General features: G+C 39.4%; 1 protein-coding gene across 2 annotated transcripts in view; it reads right to left on the bottom strand.

Moving 5' to 3' along the window:
* DARS1 (aspartyl-tRNA synthetase 1) overlaps window positions 1-18,422 on the bottom strand; it is an 89,152-nt gene extending 70,730 nt beyond the window's left edge. Inside the window, exons 1-3 of one of the 2 annotated variants that reach the window (XM_030916447.1) lie at window positions 18,146-18,422; window positions 16,156-16,213; window positions 11,845-11,937 (exon numbers count right to left, since the gene is read on the bottom strand). In XM_030916447.1, the coding sequence (XP_030772307.1) occupies window positions 11,845-11,937; window positions 16,156-16,213; window positions 18,146-18,211 (217 nt within the window). In that variant the 5' untranslated portion in view covers window positions 18,212-18,422. Of the gene's footprint in view, window positions 1-11,844; window positions 11,938-16,155; window positions 16,214-16,749; window positions 16,866-18,145 lie in introns of those variants that run through there. The other variant, XM_030916448.1, reaches the window with a different exon arrangement.
* Window positions 18,423-21,309: the final 2,887 nt, after the last annotated feature.

Here is a 21,309-nt window from a genome sequence, read left to right as displayed (position 1 = left end):
AGAGAACAAGATTTTATTCTTAAAGACAATCTATGGCCAGGGGCAGTGGCTCACATCTGTAATCCCAGCACTTGGGAAGGCCAAGGTGGGTGGATCACCTGAGGTCAGGAGTTCAAGACCAGCATGGCCAACATGGTGAAACCCCGACACTACTAAAAATATAAAAATTAGCTGGACGTGGTGGCGCACACCTGTAGTCTACTTGGGAGGCTAAGGCAAGAGAATCGCTTGAACCCAGCAGGTAGAGGTTGCAGTAAGCTGATGTCACACCACTGCACTCCAGCCTGGGCAACAGCAAGTCTCTGTTTCAAAAAATTCAAATAAAGATAATCTACATTGGCAGAAATAAAAAACACTTACAATCACTACTGACAAGTGTCTCAGTACGTTTTCTGTTGCTTATAACAGAATATCTGAAATTGGGTAATTTATATGGAAACAAACTTATTTTTTTTAAAGTTCTGGAGGCTGGGAAATCCAAAGTCGAAGGGACACAACTTGTAAGTGCCTTCTTGCTGGTGGGGACTCTGCAGAGTCCTAAGGTGGCAGAGGGCATCAAGGTGAGAAGCTGAGTATGCTAGTTTAGGTCTCCTTTTAAAGTCACTAATGCCACTCCTGTGATAATCCATTCATGGGGCGAGAGCCCTCATGACCTAATCACCTCTTAAAGGCCTCCCCTTTCAACAATGCCACACTGGGGATTAAGCTTTTTTTTTCTTTTTTTTTTTTGAGACAGAGCCTCACTCTGTCGTCCAGGCTGGAGCGCAGTGGTGCAATCTCAGCTCACTGCAATCTTTGCCTCCTGGGGTCAAGTGATTCTCATGCCTCAGCTTCCCGGGTAGCTGGGATTACAGGCGTGCACCATGATGTCCAGCCATTTTTTGTATTTTTAGTAGAGATGGGGTTTCCCCATGTTGGCCAGGCTGGTCTTGAACTCCTGGGTTCAAGTGATCTGCCTGCCTCAGCCTCTAAAGGTGCTGGGATTACACATGTGAGCCACCGTGTCTGACTGGCATTAAGTTTCAGTAAGAGTTTTGCAGGGGAAAAATAATGAAACCATGGCAGCAAGGATGTGGAGAAAGTGGTACTGTGACATACCTGTGAGAATATATTTGAATACAACCTCTTTGGAGGATGATCTAGTATTAGAAATTTAAAAAATGCATATGCATGCCCTTTAGCCCAGCAATTTCATTTCTACATACCCATCTTGGAGAAATACTACCTCGTGTAGATCTGTAACTACTTATCATGGAAGGGTTTCCAAGAAACACTTAATTATTTTTAAAAGTTGAAAAATAATACGTAAAGTATAACAAGGCATATTAAACATACACCCAAAATAAAACAAACTGTGTGTGTGTGTATGTATGCATGCATACACGCATTACAAAGATTTGGAAAGATACTGAACAAACTAAGAATGAATAATAAAAAAAAAGAATGAATAGAAAAGGCTGGGGCAGAGGATAGGTAGTATAGTAGAAAAAAGGGAGTATCATTATTTCTGTATTCTTTTAAAGATTCATGTGAAAGTATTAATGTATTATTTGAGTAACTTACATAAGTATTATAACTTAAAAATAGGATTTTCCAGTTAAAAATCATGAAAATCAGATTATAGATGCAAAATTCCACAAAAAGTCAGTTAAACAAGCACTATACTAAAAAAAAAATCACTTGTACCTTTGCCAAATAAAAATGGTTCAACATTATAAAATACATTATTGTAAGTCACTACAATTACATAAAGTTGATTCTCGTTATTTATAGAAGTTATGTTCTACAGAGCTGCCACAATACTGAATTAGGGCATACTGAATCATTGCTCCTGAGGGAAGTTTAGGGTTGGGTTTCTTCATGCTTATGGTCACAATATTTTTGCCAATTGATTAATACATAACCTTTTTTTGTGTGTTTCTGTTTAAAGATACCTTAATATGTATTGTTGAGTCATTAACACAACTCATAGCCAAGGGCACTGTAATTCATGCCTAAACAAAGCATATCTAAACACAGGTATTTTCTCCTTAAGGGAACAGCACAGTCTTCTTGTGCTTCCAACTTTAGAAACATTTGAGAAGCATACTTGTGGGCCATTTTAAAAGGCAAAAGCAAGCTGGGCACAGTGGTGCATGACTATAGTCCCAGCTACCTGGGAGGGTGAGATGGGAGGATTGTATGAGGCCAAGAGTTGGAGGCTGCAGTGCACTACAATCACACCTGTGAATAACCACTGTATTCTAGCCTGGGCAACACAGTGAGATCACGTCTCAAAAAAACAAACAAACAAACAAAAAGAGCCCATTAAGCATCTTCGTGGACCACAATGGAATAACACTACAAATCGACAATGAGAAATTCTGGAAACTATATAAACACAGAACATTAAAATTAAACAATATGCTCTGGGATGACCAGTGGGTCAACGAAGAAATTGAGGAAATCAAAAAATTCCTTGAAACAAATCATAATGGAAACAACATGCCAAAACATATGGGATACAGTGAAAACAATACTAAGAGGAAAATTATACCTATAAGTATCTACCTAAAAAAAGAACCTCAAATAACCTAACAATGCATCTTAAAGAACTAGAAACGTATAAACTGAACCCAAAATTAGGAGAAGAAATAATAAAGATCAGAGTAGAAATAAATGAATTTGAAATGAAGGAAACAATATAAAAGATCAATGAAACAAAAAGCTGGGTTTTTGAAAAGATAAACAAAACTGACAAGCTTTTACTCAGACTAAGGAAAAAAGAGAAAAGATCCAAATAAAATTAGAGATGAAAAAGGAGACATTACAACTGATATCACAGAAATTCAAAAGATTATTAGTGGCTACTATGAGCAACTATATGCCAATTAAGTCGGAAAATCTAGAAGAAATGGACATTTCTAGATACATACAACCTACCAAGATTGAACCATGAAGAAATACAAAACCTGAGCAGACCAGTAAAAAATAACAAGATTAAAGCTGTAATAAAAAGTCTCCCAATAAAGAAAAGCCCAGGACCTGATGGTTTTACTGCTGAATTCTACTAAACATTTAAAGGACTCACACCAATCCTACTCAAACTGTTCCAAAAAACACAGGAAGAGAAAATACTTCTTAACTAATTTTAAGAGGCCAGTATTACCCTGGCACCAAAACCAAAAACACATCAGAAAAAGAAAACTACAGACCACTACCTCTGATAAATACTGATGCGAAAATCCTCAACAAAATACTAGCAAAACCAAATTCAACAATACATTAAAAAGATCATTCATCATGACCAATGGGATTTATCTCAGGGATGTAAGGACGTTCAACATATACAAATCAATCAGTGTAATACATCATATCAACAGGATGAAGGACAAAAACCATATGATCATTTCCAACTGATGCTAAAAAAGCAGTTGAAAAAGTTCAAATCCCTTCATGATAAAAACCCCCAAAAAACTGGGCATAGAAGGAACATACCTCAACATAATAAAAGCCATATAAGACAGGCACACAGCTAGTATTGTGCTGAATGGGGAAAAACTGAAATCCTTTTCTCTTAAATCTGGAACACGACAAGGATGTCCACTTTCACCACTGTTATTCAACATAGGACTAGAAATCTTAGAGCAATCAGATAAGAGAAAGAAACAAAGGTATCCAAATTGGAAAGGAAGAAGTAAAATTATCCTTTTTTGTAGATGATACGATCTTATATTTGGAAAAACCTAAAGACTCCAGCAAAACCTATCAAAACTGATAAATTCAGTAATCAGTAAAGTTGAAGGACACAAAATCAACATATAAATGTCAGTAGCATTTCTATATGCCAATAGTGAACAACGTCAGAAAGAAATTTTAAAAAGTCCATATACAATAACCACAAATAAAATTAAATACCTAGGAATTAACCAAAGAAGTGAAAGATCTCTAAAAACTATAGAACACTATTGAAAGAAATTGAAGAAGAAACACAAAAAATGGAAAGATATTCCATGTTCATGGATTGAAAGAATCAATATTGTTAAAAATGTCCATACGACTAAAAGTAATCTACATATTCAGTGCAATCCCTATCAAAATGCCAAAGACATTCTCCACAGAAATAGAAAAATAAAATCCTAAAATTTACATGGAATCACAAAAGACCTAGAATAGCCAAAACTATGCTGAGCAAAAATAATAAAACTGGAGGAATCACACTACTTAACTTCAAATTATACTACAGAGCTATAGTAACCAAAAACAACATGGTACTGGCAAAAAAACAGACACACAGACCAGTGGAACAGAACAGAGAGTTCAGAAGCAGATCCACACATCTAGAGTAAACTCATTTTTGACAAAGGTGTCAATAACACACACTGGGGAAAATACAGTCTTTTCAATAAACGGAAGAGAAAACTGGGAAAACTGGATATCCACATACAAAAGACTAAAACTTGATCCCATCTCTTACCTTATATAAAAATCAAATCACAATGAATTGAAGACTTAAATCTAAGACTTCAAACTATAAAACTACTACAACAAAACATTGGGGAAACTCTCTAGGACACTGGTCTGGGCAAAAATTTCTCGAGTAATACTCCACAAGCATAGGTAACCGAAGTAGAGAAATGAACAAATGGGATCACATCAAGTTAAAAAGCTTCTGCACAATAAAGGTAACAATCAACAAAGTGAAGAGACAACCCACAGAATGGGAGAAAGTATTTACAAACTACCCATCTGATGAGGAATTACTAACTAGCATACATAAGGTGCTCAAGCAACTCTATAGGAAAAAAAACTAATACAATTTTAAAATGGGCAAAAGATTTAGACATTTCTCAAAAGAAGACATACAAATGGCAAACAGGCATCTGAAAAAGTGCTCATCACCACTGATCTTCAGAGGAATGCAAATCAAAACTACAACGAGGTATCATCTCCCTCTAGTTAAAAAGGCTTACATCAAAAAGTCAAACAAATGCTGGTGAGGATGTGGAGGAAGGAGAACCCTGGTACACTGCTGGCAGGAATGTAAATTAGTACAATCACTATGTAGAACAGTTTGGAGGTTCCTCAAAAAACTAAAAATAGAGTTACCACATGATCCAGCAATTGCACTGTTGGGTACATACCCAAAAGAAAGGAAATCAGTGTATCGAAGAGATATCTGCACTCCCATGTTTACTGAAGCACCGTTCACAACAGCCAAGATTTGGAAGCAACCTAAGTGTCCATCAACAGATGAATGGATAAAGAAAATGTGGTACATATACACAATGGAGTACTATTCAGCCATAAAAAAGAATGACATCCTAACATCTGCAACAACATGGATGGAACTAGAGGTCATTTTAAGTGAAATAAGCCAGGCATAGAAAGACCAAAATCACATATTCTCACTTACTTGTGGGGTCTAAAAATCAAAACAATTGAACTCATGGAGATAGAGAACAGAAAGATAGCTACCAGAGGCTGGGAAGGGTAATAGGGGTTGAAGGTGGGGGGTCCTGGGGATATTAATGGGTACCAAAAAAAAAAAAAGGATGAATAAGACCTAGTATTTGATAGCAGAATAGGGGGACTATGGCCAATAATAATTGTACATTTAAAAATAACTAAAAGAATGACTGACTGTTGTGGTGGCTCATAGTTGTAATCCAAGCAGTTTGGGAGGCCGAGGTGGATGGATTGCTTGAGCTCATGAGTTTCAGACCAGCCTGGGCAACATGGCAAAACCCCATCTTTACAAAAAAAAAAAAAAAAAAAAAAAAATTAGCCAGGCGTGGTAACATGTGCCTGTAGTCCCAGCTACTCAGGAGGCTGTGGGAGGATGGCTTGAGCCTGGGAGTCGGAGGTGCAGTGAGTGGAGATCACACAGCTGCACTTCTGCCTGGGCCATAGAGCCAGACCTTGTCCCAAAAAAATAAATAAATAAAATTTTAAAAATAAAAATAACTAAAAGAATATAACTGGATTGTATGTAACACAAAGAATAAATGCTTGAGGGGATGAATACCCAATTTTCTATGATGTGATTATTACACATTGCTTGCCTGTTTCAAAATATATCATGTATCTCATAAATATATACACCTACTATGTACCCACATAAATTTTTTAAGAGTCTTTTTAAAAAGGCATAAATGTGGCATTAAACAGACTGTGAAAGGGACGCTTGTTTACAGTATGAGAGTGAAACAAGAAGGCAGAGCATTACTGTGTTTGACTTTAATTGGGAATGTGTGTACGGGATGATGCAAATATTCTGCCACTCTGCACACATACAGGTCTGGCATGACCGAGAATGACCACAAAAGTGCCACAAGTGTTCACACGGGGGTTATAAATACATTTTAGCCAGTAGGTGAATTTGCGAATACACAATCCACGAATAATGAGGATCAACTACATTAAAATTTATTTTATTACACAGAAAATTTCCAACAAACACAGAAGCAGAGTGAATAGTACAACGAACCTCTCTGCATATACACTAAATAACACAATTATATTTTGAAGGGAAGAAATTCTAGAAAAAGTTCTAATAAAATTCAACATCTCCTCCTGACAAACAGAAAACTTGGATGAGAAAATTACTACTTTTAATCTACTTTTAAAAACTTTGCCATTTATTTTCTGATGACATTTTATGTAAAACCCTAAAGTCAAAATAATTCATTTAGAACTTGAATTTCCACTCTTTCAAAAATTCTTCATTGTGTGAATCCCTGAAGTACTAGAGAACCTACTGGTATTGCAAGGAGAAACAACAAGAAATGAGATACAAACATCTGAAAGAAAATGACATAATGATCATTATTTGTAATGCCTCTCTTCCCCTCAAAAAATTGAAATGCAAACAGACTTGGAGAAAATTATTTGTTCTTTTTTAATAAAAATGCAAACAGGACAAGAACAAACAATATACAAAAGAAGTTCAAAATAGTTAACATATCAGGAAAAGAAGTTTAATCTAACCAATGAGTGAAACACAAATTAAAGCAACAATGGATAAACCTGAACTTTACACAAATGGGAAAAATATAAGTAAATAAATATAGCCATACTATGAAATACTATGAACCATTAAAAAACAATGATGCAGCAGTACTATACGCACAGACATGAAAAGATGTCCAAAAGATAAAGACAAGTCCAGGTTTTAAAATAATACAGATTACTATAAAAATTTTAGTTCAAACACACATATACACTCATACTGACCCTCAACTTCCCCATAAAAACAAATCTGAGGCCGGGCATGGTGACTGAAGCCTGTAATCCCAGCACTTTGGGAGGTAGGCAGATCACCTGAGGTCAGGAGTTGGAGACCACCCTGGCCAACATGGTGAGACCCTCATCTCTATTAAAACTACAAAAATCAGCTGGGCATGGTGGCGCCTGCCTGTAGTACTAGCTAATTGGGAGGCTGAGGCATGAGAATCTCTGGACACCAGGAGGCGGAGGTTGCAGAGATCACACCACTGCACTCCAGCCTGGGTGACAGAACAAGACCCTGACTCAAAAAGCAAACAAACAAAAAACCCCATCTCTAATAGAAATACAAAAATTAGCTGGATGTGGTGGCAGGTGCCTGTAATCCCAGCTACTTGGGAGGCTGAGGCACGAGAATCACTTCAACCCAGGAGGTGGAGGTTCCAATGAGCCGAGATTGCCTCACTGCACTCCAGCCTGAGTGACAGGGCGAGACTCCACCTCAAACAAACAAACCAAAAAACCCCCACAAATCTGCAAAGAAGGATTACAGACAGTTTTCCACTTTATACCTGATTTAATTCTATAATGCTTGAGTATTTTACAAAAAATGGTTACTTTTATAATCTAGAACAAATTTTTCTATTTTGCAAATTAAAAATATTGTAAATGATCATGTAGAGCTACATAAAATACTGATATAGCATATGAACTCATTTTTGTAAAAGAAAAAGTATCAATTTTTGTTTAAAGCAATTTCTATCATTTCAAACTTTCGTAGCGTTTTTATTCCCTTGGGAGAACAAGTGAATTAGACTTTCTGCTTTATTCTTTAGTTTTTGTGCTGTTTGAATTTTAAAATAGTGCATTAGTTTTCAGTTAAAAGGAAAAAGGTTATTTCCATTTAGCCCCTCCAAAATTCCCCAATACCCACAATAATTTATTTTTTTGAGACAGAATAACAGTTAATACACAAATAAAAAGTGCTATGAAATTCCTAAATTAAAAACTCTTAAGAAAGTTTTAAACCTTTCAGTCTCTTCATAACATTGACACTCATAAACTCTCCCTATCCGCCCACCATTATTAGCTCGTATCATCAATAAAGTCCTTACACCTTGCAATTTGTTTCAGGTTTTAAGGCAGGAGGCACTATCAATTAAGAGACTGAAATAATTTGTCACAAATGGAAAAAAAAAAAAAAAAAACCACTAGCAGATGGTACAGGAACATTCTCAAATCTGAAAATCTGCAATGTTTCGAAATCCAAAAACTTTTTGAGTGCCGACGTGACCCTCAACAAAAATGCTTATTGGAGCATTTTAGATTTCAGATTTGGGATGCTCGGCCAGTAATGCAGATATTCCAAAAAAAAAAAAAATCCAAAATCCAAAACACTTCCAGTCCGAAGTATGCTGGATAAGGGATACTCAACCTGTGTATTTTTTCACTTATGTGATGCTTCCTATTTACGTGCTGATCTCAATTAGAGTGAGCTACTGGACAGCAAGAATAAGACCCAGAAGACAATGCTCTATTATTTGTGTATAAAACATCTATTTTATTCATCTATTATTCGGTAGGTTTCTTATTATGTGTTGTGTACCAAACAAAGCAAGAAAATAAGCAGTAGGACCTTCTAAGAGCTGACAACAGGAAATAAGACACATAAAAAACTACAATGGAAGGCAAGTAACTGTCATGCTCATTAACATGACTCAATTACTGAAGGCTTACACTGCACCAAACATAGAGCTAAATACTTTATAAAATATTACTGCATAACATCTTATGAGCCAGGTATTAATATATACTTGTTTTAAGAGAAGACACTGAGGATTGGAAAGGTTATGCAATTTGCCTGAACAGAGTGTAAGCACAAATCCAGGATTCAAACACAGATCTGTCTCACTGAAAAGGTCTTATTCATAACCACTGGGAAGTATCACTCACTCACGTGTTTTAAGTGCTGAGAAGAAAGAGACATGGCAGTCATAACATAAAGGGATGGGTATGAAGGGAAATAGTCTTGGTTCAGGCTTACTTGTAGCATGCATTCTATCTTTTAATTTGCTAAATTACTACGTTTAGGAAACAAAGTGCCCAATTTGGACAGAACAAAGGCTCCCAGTATAACGGGAGAGAGATGAGTAAACGAAGGATTATAATACAATGTGACTACTGGCAGAATAAATGGCCCAACCTTTCAGGAAGGCAAATCAACATTATTTGAAAATTTAAAACTCCACCAGTACTCTTCTTAAAGTCCATCAGTATTGATCAGGGGAGGACATTGAAAGAATAGACAAACTCTTTTTTTTTTTTTTTTTTTTGAGACGGAGTCTCGCTCTGCCGCCCAGGCTGGAGTGCTGTGGCCGGATCTCAGCTCACTGCAAGCTCCGCCTCCCGGGTTCACGCCATTCTCCTGCCTCAGCCTCCCGAGTAGCTGGGACTACAGGCGCCCGCCACCTCGCCCGGCTAATTTTTTTGTAATTTTTATTTTTTTTTTAATTTTAATTTTAATTTTTTTTTTTTGAGATGGAGTCTGGCTCTGTCTCTCAGGCTGGAGTGCAGTGGTCGGATCTCAGCTCACTGCAAGCTCCGCCTCCCGGGTCTACGCCATTCTCCTGCCTCAGCCTCCCGAATAGCTGGGACTACAGGCGCCCGCCACCTCGCCCGGCTAGTTTTTTGTATTTTTAGTAGAGACGGGGTTTCACCGTGTTAGCCAGGATGGTCTCCATCTCCTGACCTCGTGATCCGCCCGTCTCGGCCTCCCAAAGTGCTGGGATTACAGGCTTGAGCCACCGCGCCCGGCCTAGACAAACTCTTAACAGTGGTGGCCCTAAGAGTGAAATATATGTATAAAGTGCTGGAATTTAAAAAATAATGGGCATCTATTAATTCTACAATAAAAAAAATTATAAAACACAATTAAGAAATGCTCTATCGGCTGGGCGCGGTGACTCATGCCTGTAATCCCAGCACTTTGGGAGGCCAAGGTGGGAGGATCTCCTGAGGCTGGGAGTTCAAGATCAGCCTGGCCAGCATGGTGAAACCCTGTCTCTACTAAAAATACAAAAATTTGCCAGCATGGTGGCGCATGCCTGTAATCCCAGCTACTTGGGAGGCTGAGACAGGAGAATCACTCAAACCCTGGAGGTGGAGGTTGCAGTGAGCCGAGATCGTACCACAGCACTCTAGCCTGGGTGACAGAGCAAGACTCCGTCTCAAAAAAAAAAAAAAGAAAAAAGAAAAAAAGTGCTATATATCATGAGACATATTAAATACTATAGAGGCAAAGTAGAATTTTTAAAAAGATGGGCATGTTTTAAATCTACAATAAATAATATTATAAAACACAATTAAAAATGCTGTATCACGGGACATATTAAATACTATAGAAGCAAAGAACTCTGCTAAAGAGATGGAGGTGTCTTGGAAAGCTTCTAGCTTCTGTTTATATTCCACCAATTACTATGAGACTTTGGGTAAGTAGCTTCATTCTGAACCTGTTTCCTCATTTATAAAGTGGAACAGGAATGTTTGTTCTGCCTACTTCACAAACTTGTAGGTAAGATCAAATGTGAAAAAGTATGAAAAGTATAAAGTTATAGCCGGGCGCGGTGGCTCAAGCCTGTAATCCCAGCACTTTGGGAGGCTGAGACGGGCGGATCACGAGGTCAGGAGATCGAGACCATCCTGGCTAACACGGTGAAACCCCGTCTCTACTAAAAATACAAAAACTAGCCGGGCGAGGTGGCAGGTGCCTGTAGTCCCAGCTACTCGGGAGGCTGAGGCAGGAGAATGGCGTAAACCCGGGAGGCGGAGCTTGCAGTGAGCTGAGATCCGGCCACTGCACTCCAGTCCCGGCCACAGAGCGAGACTCCGCCTCAAAAAAAAAAAAAAAAAAAAGTTATAAACTAATGTGTCAGTTGATATTTCTAGACAATTTTGAACACTATAGTAGGCCAATTTTCTATAAGAAACAGAGGTCTGTCTAAATGATCCTAATGTTTCTTCTCTGTTGTTGAGGCTAAATTTTTAGCACTGTCTGAAAGAACTTTCCATGATAAGAATATTCTGTATTTGTGCTGTCTGTCCAAAATGGGAGCCATTAGCCACATGTGGTCATTAAGCTCTTGAAATACAGCTAGTGTGATGGAATTATTGAATTTAAATGTAAATAGCTGCATGTGATCAGTGGTTACTGTATTGAATTGCCCAGTCTTATCGTTCATTCACTTCTCTTCTCATCTAATTACAAATATAAAAATATTAACAAATGGGAAGTTTCTCAAAAACACTCTTCACTTAAATAATTAAAACTTTACTTTTATTTTTTTCAATTTTTTTTAGCTACTCCTTCTCCAGCTGAAAATAATTAAACTTTAGAGCGATGCTAGAAAAGTAGCTTGAAGTCTTAGATTTCACTAGTCTTTAGGGTCAAATTATTTGTAAGGATGTCTTACAGGAATCTAAAATTGATTAACCATGGGTTAATACAGGGACTTTTAAGAAAGAAAACAGTTACATGTTTTTGTCTTGTTTTTAAAGATTTACTTTGGTCTGTGAGGAATATGTGAGACAAAAAATTCAGAGTCCTTACCGAAAGAGCTTTAATAATTAAATCAATCCTACCTTTAGCTCTGCTTGTATGAACTCTTGCACGGACCCAAACAACTTCATCAGCTTTTTGTATTGTCAAGTCTCTAACCCGAACCAAAACTCGATCTGCAATAACAGTAAACAATTTTTATATAGTAAAATAATTTTTAAATTCAGAATTTACAGAGATCATAATTATTTCTGACAGCTAACATAAGTACTTGGAACCATCTTGAATAATTCTCGATCTTTGTCAACGCTGTCTTCTCTATCAAGTTCCATATGCAATTTGCCTCAAGTTTTGTGAACTGTGCTTTCTAAACTTATTTCTAAAATCCGTCTAATTCTCTGCCATCTTCACTGCCGCCATACTAAACCAAGCTATTATCTCCTAAACTATAGCAATAGCTTCCTAACTGCAATCCCTGTGTCCCCTTCTAATTCAGTCTCCTTCGAAGTCAGTTTCAAAATGCAAATCTGAACACTTCAATGACTTATAAGGCCAAACACATCCTATCCTGCCTAGGACATGGAACTTTTGCCTGCCTGCCACAGTACCTAAGTCAGCTAGTCTCTGCCAAGTCTGGACAGTTTCAGTATCCTATTCCCCAGGACACAGTGACTCTAACTGAGCTAATCAAAGTCTTTCTCTGGGACTAAATATACAGATGCTGGGAATGAAGCTCTCTTTCCTGGGATTGCTGCGCTGAGATGGTACAGGCCCAGGGCTGCAGCTTTCACCTTTCCTGCTATGTATGCAGGATTTGAGAAGGAGACCAATATCCTAAAGGAAACAGAGTCAAAAGGTGGAGACAGAAAGGCCTGCAGATGCTTCCTGAGCCCCAAGATCAAATCATGCTTGATGTCATCTCATACATTTTCCTATCGAGCCTTTTGGCTGTAAGTGAGCCCCAACTACTATGCTCCTAATACTAAACAAAATACTACATTCATCTAGAGTTCCTAAACAGGAAAAAAGCTACAAAACAACTATTACGTAAAGATGTGTATACAATGCAACATTCAACAATCATTTTTGCTACTCTTCTAAATGTAATCATTTGATTAGAGAAAAACATTTAAGTATTAGTTAAATTAAACATAGCAATAGACATGACATTACAATATCAAGAATACCTTTTGAGACATAAAATGAAGTCATATTATAAATAATGTGTGTCTTACCGAATTTGTCTAAATGTCTATATAATTTGCCTATTGAAGAAAAGATGCAGCTGCAGAGAGAATCTGATTTACAGGAGAATAAATAACATGGTTCTCATAGCCAAAAGCAAAGAGAATGAAAGAGGAATTTTAAAGCCACTGGTATCATAAGAGGATTTCTGCAAAACACTGCCAATAGACTTTATGAGTTAAGCCAACTTTCAAGTCTGCTGTGTAAACTCAGGCAAAAGAAAGTGTGAAAGAGAAAAGACAGACACATCAGCAGATTTTAAAAGGCAGATTTGAAAATGCCAAGACTGAAAAAGCAATGGCTAACTAAGCAATCACAACTCAAAATCAAACAAAACAGAAAAGCATAAATCTAAGAGATATGTGATAATTAGGAAAACTGTAATAGCACTTTGGAAAAGAAAAAGGTAATGGCTGTTCTTCTTGTGGCATGGCAATGAATTAGCATAGGGGTTCTCAACCTTTAATACATCGAACATGCCTGAAACCCATGCCATACTCACACCAGTGATTGGCTAACAGGCAACAAGCAATGGTAGCAGGATTTCAGTTCGAAAACTGCACTTTCAAGAGCCATGGGCATCAGAGTGATTAATGTGGAGAAATGGAAGCAGATGAGAAAAGAAACCACCTTGAGCAAAGTACTGGGATTTTTGCAGAGGTAAAACCAAAGGTAGAATTTTATTGTTACATTACTATAACCATATTACATACATGGGTTATCTTTCTCTCTGGTTGGGGGAAATCGGTAAGTGGAAGAACACAACAGTGTGGATTTGCAAGCAAAAGAGGAACAGCAATTATGTTAATGGCTGCTTTGGGCCTATGTTAAAGACTGAAACTCCAGTGAGGTTCTTTGTGTTATAGCTCAAGGAGGTACAGTTGAGAAAGACACCTAACCTGAAAACAAAGTCTCAAGTGTCTCCTCCTGCTTGCCCTGGCAGAGGAGTGTCATCCCCTACTCTCTACTGCTCATAGTCTATTTTATGTAGTTGGAGCATTCCTAACCCCAAAACCTGAAATGCTCCCAAATCCAAAACTTTTTGAGTGCTGACATGATGTTCAAAGGAGATGCTCATTGGAGGATTTTGGATTTTCAGATTAGGGATGCTCAAGTGGTAAATATAATACAAATATTCCAAAATTAAAAAAAAAAAAAAATAAAGTCCAAAACACTTTTGTGGTCTCAAGCATTTTGGCTAAGGGATACTCAACCTGTACTCAATTGTTTTATTTCATCTTTATGTTTTGGAAATGATTTTAAGCAATTTTGTTTTTTGTTTTTTGTTTTTTTTTGAGACAGGGTCTCACTCTGTTGCCCAGGCTGAAGTCCAGTGGTGTGATCGTGGCTCACCACAGCCTTGACCTCACAGGCTCAAGTGATCCTCCCATCAGCCTCCTGAGCAGCTGGAATAAAAGGTGTGTGCCACCATGCCTAGCTAATTTTTTAACTTTCTGTAGAGATGGGGTCTCACTATGTTTCCCAGTCTAGTTTCAAATTCCTGGGCTCAAGTGATCCTCCCAACTCAGTCTCTGAATTTTGGTCGTTTATTGTATTCTTTCCCAACAAGGTTGGGAAGGAAAAGTGATTTTGTGATCATGTGGTAAATCAAATATAACAATAAAATTAACCTAGAGGTGTTTTATTTCCAAAGCATAATATTCATAGGCAGCCCTCTAAATTGGAAGCAGTGCTTCCAGTGGGCAAGAATGTAAAGATCTACAATTACTGCACCAAAAAGAGTGAGAGACGTAATTTGAAGTGTCTACCAAAAGAAAAAAGATAGTCAAATACTTGAGTAAGATAAATCTGTTGAAATTACATATATAAAATAGAAGTAAAAGAAAGGCAAACATTTATAAATAAAAAATCTACAGGTCTGAGAGAAACAAGAATCAGGTCAATTTCAAAGGCCAGGCGCGGTGGCTCACACATGTAATCCTAGCACTTTGGGAGGTTGAGATGGGTGGAGTTCGAGATCAGCCTGGGCAACATAGTGAAACCTCATTTCTACTAAAATACAAAAAATAAGCCAGGCATGGTGGCATGCGCCTGTAGTCTCAGCTTCTCAGGAGGCTGCGGCAGAAGAATCGCAGGAACTTGGGAGGCGGAGGTTGAAGTGAGCCGAGATCATGCCACTGCACTCCATCCTGGGAGACAGGGCCAGCCTCTGTCTCCAAAACAAAACAAAACAAAAAAAGAAATATAAAGATGCCAACATACACTAACAAAAAAGAGCGGTTATGAGAAAAGATAGAGTGGGCTCTAAGAATAATTAATTTCATTCCCAGACACTAAAGCTAAGAGTAAACAAAATGGAGTAGGGGTGGAGGCTTTAAAACTCCAATCGTAGTACTGCCATAGGAGCCAGAGAAGATGTAAGATGGAAGGACCCATGGACTCTAGGGTCAGATGGCCTTTGGTTCTAATCCCAGGTCTGGCAGATTATGTTTAAGTTTCTTATCTTTCAACTTTGGTTCCTTAGTTTTCAAGGATGCTGTAGAGAATAAGTGAAAATACAAATGTTTGGGAAGAGTCAAGCAAAACAGGAATAAATAATAGCTGAAAACAGAGAAGTAAAGTTGTGGGGGCTGGGGGAAGTAATATTAAAGCATGCAAAAAGCCTACATGTGATGAAGGCAGTTATTATTGGCCGCTCTCCTATCTCCTAGACAACGGCTGAATCTTACCTAACCATTTAGGAATATTTAAAAAATGTAATCTACCATTTAAAACATACCATTTAACCTACAATACTTAATAACATTTTTTTTTTTTTTTTGAGACGGAGTCTCGCTCTGTCACCCGGGCTGGAGTGCAGTGGCCGGATCTCAGCTCACTGCAAGCTCCGCCTCCCGGGTTTATGCCATTCTCCTGCCTCAGCCTGGGCAGTAGCTGGGATTACAGGCTTGAGCCACCGCGCCCGGCCTCTACAATACTTAATAACAGTTTTTTTTCCTTTTCTAGAGTTGGAACCCTAAACTGACAACGTTTACACAGGGTTATGACATCTACTTGGATTATTAATGTCATTTAAGCTTTTCAGAATTTTACCTTCAGATTTATGCCAACCTTACTTAAAACTACATGACGAGCTTTCCCGGAATTAGACAGCAAAAAGCTTTATTTATTGTCACATAGCTACTAACCTGGTTTTTCTTGTGATTGTATCATTGAAGATATTCCATATCTCTCTTTAGCATAATCCTACAAAAAATTTTTGCATCATGACTTTTTATGTAAACACTAAGAGCACAGTAAACACACAAATACAAATAATAGAATATAACAATGAATTTAACTTTCAGGATCATTTTATTAATTCAGAAAGTTAGTAGTTTTATAATGTGGAAATCTGTCATTTATTTACATATGTACTCTATACAAAACAGAAAAGTACTTAGTTTCTGGTTAGTTTGTTTTGAAGATCACCACTCCTAGATGAATTTATCATACTTAATAACATTCTAAGATAAAATTTACACATATGTACAACACATCTTAACTACCTTCTTCAAAAAGATGAAACTACTTCAAAGCAGGGACATAAATTTCCTGTGAAGGGAGTAGGATGAAGTACCACAGTTTTATTAACTTCCTATTACAGGAAGAAATGTTCAAAGAGAACCAACGTTTTGGGTAAGCTTTCTGAGCACCAGATGTCCACAGTTTTTAGAAACTGGAGATGCTGGGTATAAGCTAACTACAACTTTTCTTTTGTAAAACACCATCAAAAAACTCACCAGTTTCCTGTTTCTAAAAACCAGCTTCAGGATACCAGGTTACAGAGGTTTGACACTGACAATATATCAAATTTCTTGTTACAGATTAGAGTTAGGAACAGGAAACAGGAGACCTAGGGTCCAACCTGTTAACAAAATATACTTATTAAATAGATAAGTGGCCTTTATTTCAATCTTACTTTACCTCTAAAATGATCTAAGATTCTTCTAGCTATAAAATGGCATAACTCTGCCACAATGTCTACCTTGTATCTAGACCTATACTATCTGTAAGGGTACACCGATAGTTTATGTAATTAAGCAGATTAAGAATACACAAAAATAATTGCCCTAGATTTTTACAAGGTAACTTAAGATCTGTATGAAACAATTACGTTTCTGTCACTTTACAGCTACCTGTTGGAATCCTCTCCTTTAGATCAGGAGGATGCTGGATTTTGTGTTTACACCAAAATAAAACCAGACATGTTTAAGGTGCTTTCTGAACAATTTAAAGAAAACGATAACCCTGGAAAGAGAGATACAGTCACACAATGAAGCCTGAGGGCGACATAAGATTAAACTGTTTGAAGACAAAAGTTGCATTCATTCTAAGGAGTGCTATTAATATTTCAGTGACTCTTCCTCATTTAGTATTCTAAGATGACCTATTTCTCATGTTGCTTACCACAAATTCAGAACTCCTCATAGAAAAATTAGGGAGCCAGGCGGAAATTAAGGCTTAACAGTACTACAGCACACATAACTTGTAGGATGGTTTCAAACTTTGATTTCTGAAAAGCACCGAAGGATCACTGGGTGTTATGATTTATCCATGTGATTTGGGGTCACTTCACCTCAAATGCATTCTCGGTAACTCCTGTTACTTACCTTACCGGGTCACTGAGAGGGAGAAAGTAAATAAAAATGACATGTGTTCTTTAAAGCTGTCACATGGGAAATGGTCATTAAACATATTGGCAGATGGTTTTGCTAAGTACTGTCATTACTTGCTAAAGCATTAGGAACACGAGGGCTGAGTACATATCGATTACTAGTGCTTATTAAAATTTTCCGAGGGATTGTGCATTACGTGCAGGACGTGCCTAACTCAAAGAGGCTCAAGTGTGACGCCGCGCTCCTACTTCCGGGGCGGCAGGTTCTTCCCGTCCTCCCCACCCGGGGGACACGCTTCTAGTAGGCCAAACTCCCAGGTGACCCCGCGAGAAACGCGGTCCGGAGAGGGTCTGGTCCCACTGCTGGGGTAAGGGCTCTAGGCGCCCGGACCCCATGCTCGCAGCCTGCGGAGAACGTGCTGATAAGGACCCCGAGGGGGTCCGCTCCCCCTCCTCCCTCCCTCGGCGCGGTCCGGCCCAGGGGTCTGTCCTCCCAGGCCCAGGGAAAGGAGGAAACCCACTTCCGCCGCGTCCATGATCTCCCGCGGCTTCTCCTGACTCTTGCGGCTGGCGCTGGCGCTGGGCATCGGGACACGGAACTGGGCAGTGGACACCACCCTCCCTCGTAGGCTTTCGTACGGCAGGCCAAAGTGGCTTCTCCCTCCCTCCCAATCTCCGCCCTCCCGACCCTCGGGTCTCAGCACACGCGCTTGGGCTCCGCGTGGAGGGGCGGCTCCGGAAAGATCGCGAGAGCTGCGGCTATCTCGAGATCCCGACGCGCCGGCGGCCGCGCGCGGGGTCTCCTCCCACTCTTGCCCCGCCCCTCCGGGAGTTTTCCTGGAGTTGGAGGGAATTCTCGGTAGTTTTCGCTGGATTGGCTCTGGGGGCGGGGTCTGGGGTTACCAGGTGGCTGGCTGTAGGCCTGGGCGAATGCCAGCTCTCTTCAGTTTCGTCCCAACTGCGACTTCTGTCCATTCTCCTAACAGCCGGTTAAACTTCGCTCGGCTGTAACCGCAGACGGGTCACTAAAACACCCACATAAGCGCGGGCCTTGGTTTCTCCTCTCTTGGACTTTCCCGCCTTCTCTCTTCCCCGGGGCGACGTAACTGCTTGGGGTTGGGGGAGACCTCTTTGCAATCCATTGCCCTGCGTTTTGGGACAAAGGAGTGCAGTTGGCTTGCCAAGGCAGCATGGGGGTACCAGTCCCTGTATAAGTGAGGTGTAAATACAGTGACAACGACAAGAAACCCACACAATTGCACTGATTGCCTGGATCTGTTGCAGTGTTAGGGACAGTGCATAGTGGTGGTTGCCCAATGGGTGAATATCCCCAAGTTAGGCTTTTTAAAAAAACTATCATTCGTGAGTTTTGAATCGAAATTGAAAATAATTTGGAGATTTGGTTTAATACTGTTTCCCCTGCCAGACTTTGCACTCCGTCGTTTCAACTGACTTTGTAGTGTCTTCATCTGGCACAAAGTGTTAAGGGGTGCACGTAGATTCCAGCGCAAGTGAAAAGTCTCTGGAGGCTCCCTCGTGCAGTAGTGAGAAGACAGCCATGCTCCCTGCTCGCCTGTAGCTTACCGTCTAATTGCAGGTGATATGAAATTTTATTCCCTATTTAATTGATCAAAGATTATTTACAAACATCTACTTTGTGTCAGGCATTTTATCAGGTGCTGGCAATAAAAAGATAAGTCCTAATTCCTGTTCTTAATATTACACAGGTACCTAAGCTGATGATGTGCCATCTTGATAGATGCTTCCATGATTACAGAGTCAGGAAGAGAATTTCGCTATTAAAGTGCCTGCCTGGAAGTGATACATTTCACATTCTGCTCCTAGTTTATTGGCCAAAACAAGTTACATAGTCATTCCTGAGTTCATGGGGGCAGGAGAATTTACTCATTCCTTGGGGAGCAACACTGAATATTCATGATCAATATTACATTCCGTTAAAAAAGGCATTCTATTATATTCATGGGATTCGAATACAGAAGAGGGTCTGTGAAGTTGCTTCATCTTGGAATTTTTTTTTAAAGCTTGGGTTGCTTCAATCAGGTATAGTCCTAATGTATGGACTGGTTATCAGAAATCTGGATACAAATCCCATCTGTTTTCCCTTCGCTAGGGTAGCGATCTTACCTTTTCATCTGGCCATGAGGCCTGTCCATGTACTTCTTTCTTTCTTTGGCCCTGTTGCCTTGATAAGAGTATTCTTATTTAGTCCTGGAGTAAGACTGTAAATATATATTCTTGTTTCTGGCCCCCTTTCCTGATAGTGATAGAAAAGAAGCATTTGCCAGATCAATGGCCACATGTCATGTGCTTGAGGTCTTAAGAATCTGCTGTAGTAAAGATACCACAGCTGCAACTGAGGCTATGACTTGGTTGAACTTGCAGTAGTCTACTGTCAATTTCCTGAATTTGTCTGGATTTTGCTGGAGCCACACCGGTGACAATAGAAATATGATGGAGATGACCAACCATCAGGTCTTTAAGGGTTGCAATGATCTGCACTATTCCTCTTGGGGACATGTTATTGTTTATGATTTACTATCCTAGTTGGGGGCTGGGAAAGTGACTTTTAGAGATTTTCTCTTAGCTTTATCCAGTATGGTAGCCTATTCCACAGACCAGGGAATAGGGGAACAGCTCTGCTATGGTGCTCTGGCTGCTTTGCAGGATCCACATAAGCCATGTAGGCGAGGGCTTGAACCGCAGCTAACCTGAATCTTGGAAAAACACCTTGTGATCCTGCTGGAATATGAGAGGGTGGAAGGCCGTCTCCCACTCACTTCCCTGTCTCCCTGAGAGCCTGTCATGGGATGGTTTCTTATTACCTCCTAGATTCTGATGAGGTGTGGGACTTCTTGCCCCCTTCCCTCAAGGGAAATGCAGAATACAAAAATGTGTATAATATCTTACTGCTTAACTGGAGTCTAGAAGTGGCTCTTCAGCAAGAGTGTCCCACTACTCATGTTGCAGTCATTTGGTGATTTTTGTTTCAGTGATGTCCTTAATGGGACAAGAATCACAGAGAGCTGGCACCTTTGGCTTATTCTTCTTTCTCTTTTTAAAAAAATTAATTAATTAATTAATTAATTTTGTTTTGAGACAGAGTCTCCCTTTGTCTCCCAGGCTGGTGTGAAGTGGCATGATCTTGGCTCACTGCAACCTCTACCTCCCGAGTTCAAGTGATTCTCGTGCCTCAGCCTCCCAAGTAGCTGGGATTACAGGTGCCTTCCACCATGCCCAGCTAATTTTTGTATTTTTAGTAGACATGGTTTCGCCATGTTGGCCCGGGTGGTCTCAAACTCATGACCTCAGGTGATCCACCTGCCTCAGCTTCTCAAAGTGCTGGGATTACAGTTGTGAACCAACACACCTGGCCTTTTTTTTTTTTTTTTTTTTGAATCAGGGTCCCACTCCATTGCCCAGGTTGGAGTGCAGCAGTGGGAACAAGGCTCATTGCAGCCCCAACCTCCCGGGCTCAAGGGGTCTTCCCACCTCAGCCTTTGAAGTAGCTGAGACTACAGGTGTGCACCACCATGCTCAGCTAATTTTTGTATTTTTTGTAGAGATAGGGATTCACCATGTTGTCAAGGCTGTGGGCTTATTCTTGTTTTCACTGTCTATGTGAGTAATAAACCATGTAAATCTAAAAGCAGCTTGTTACAGCTTT

Source organism: Rhinopithecus roxellana, chromosome 14 (assembly GCF_007565055.1).
Source record: "Rhinopithecus roxellana isolate Shanxi Qingling chromosome 14, ASM756505v1, whole genome shotgun sequence".
Classification (NCBI taxonomy): domain Eukaryota; kingdom Metazoa; phylum Chordata; class Mammalia; order Primates; family Cercopithecidae; genus Rhinopithecus; species Rhinopithecus roxellana.
Note: the sequence above shows the minus strand (reverse complement) of the source record. Positions and strands in the feature narration are given on the sequence as shown.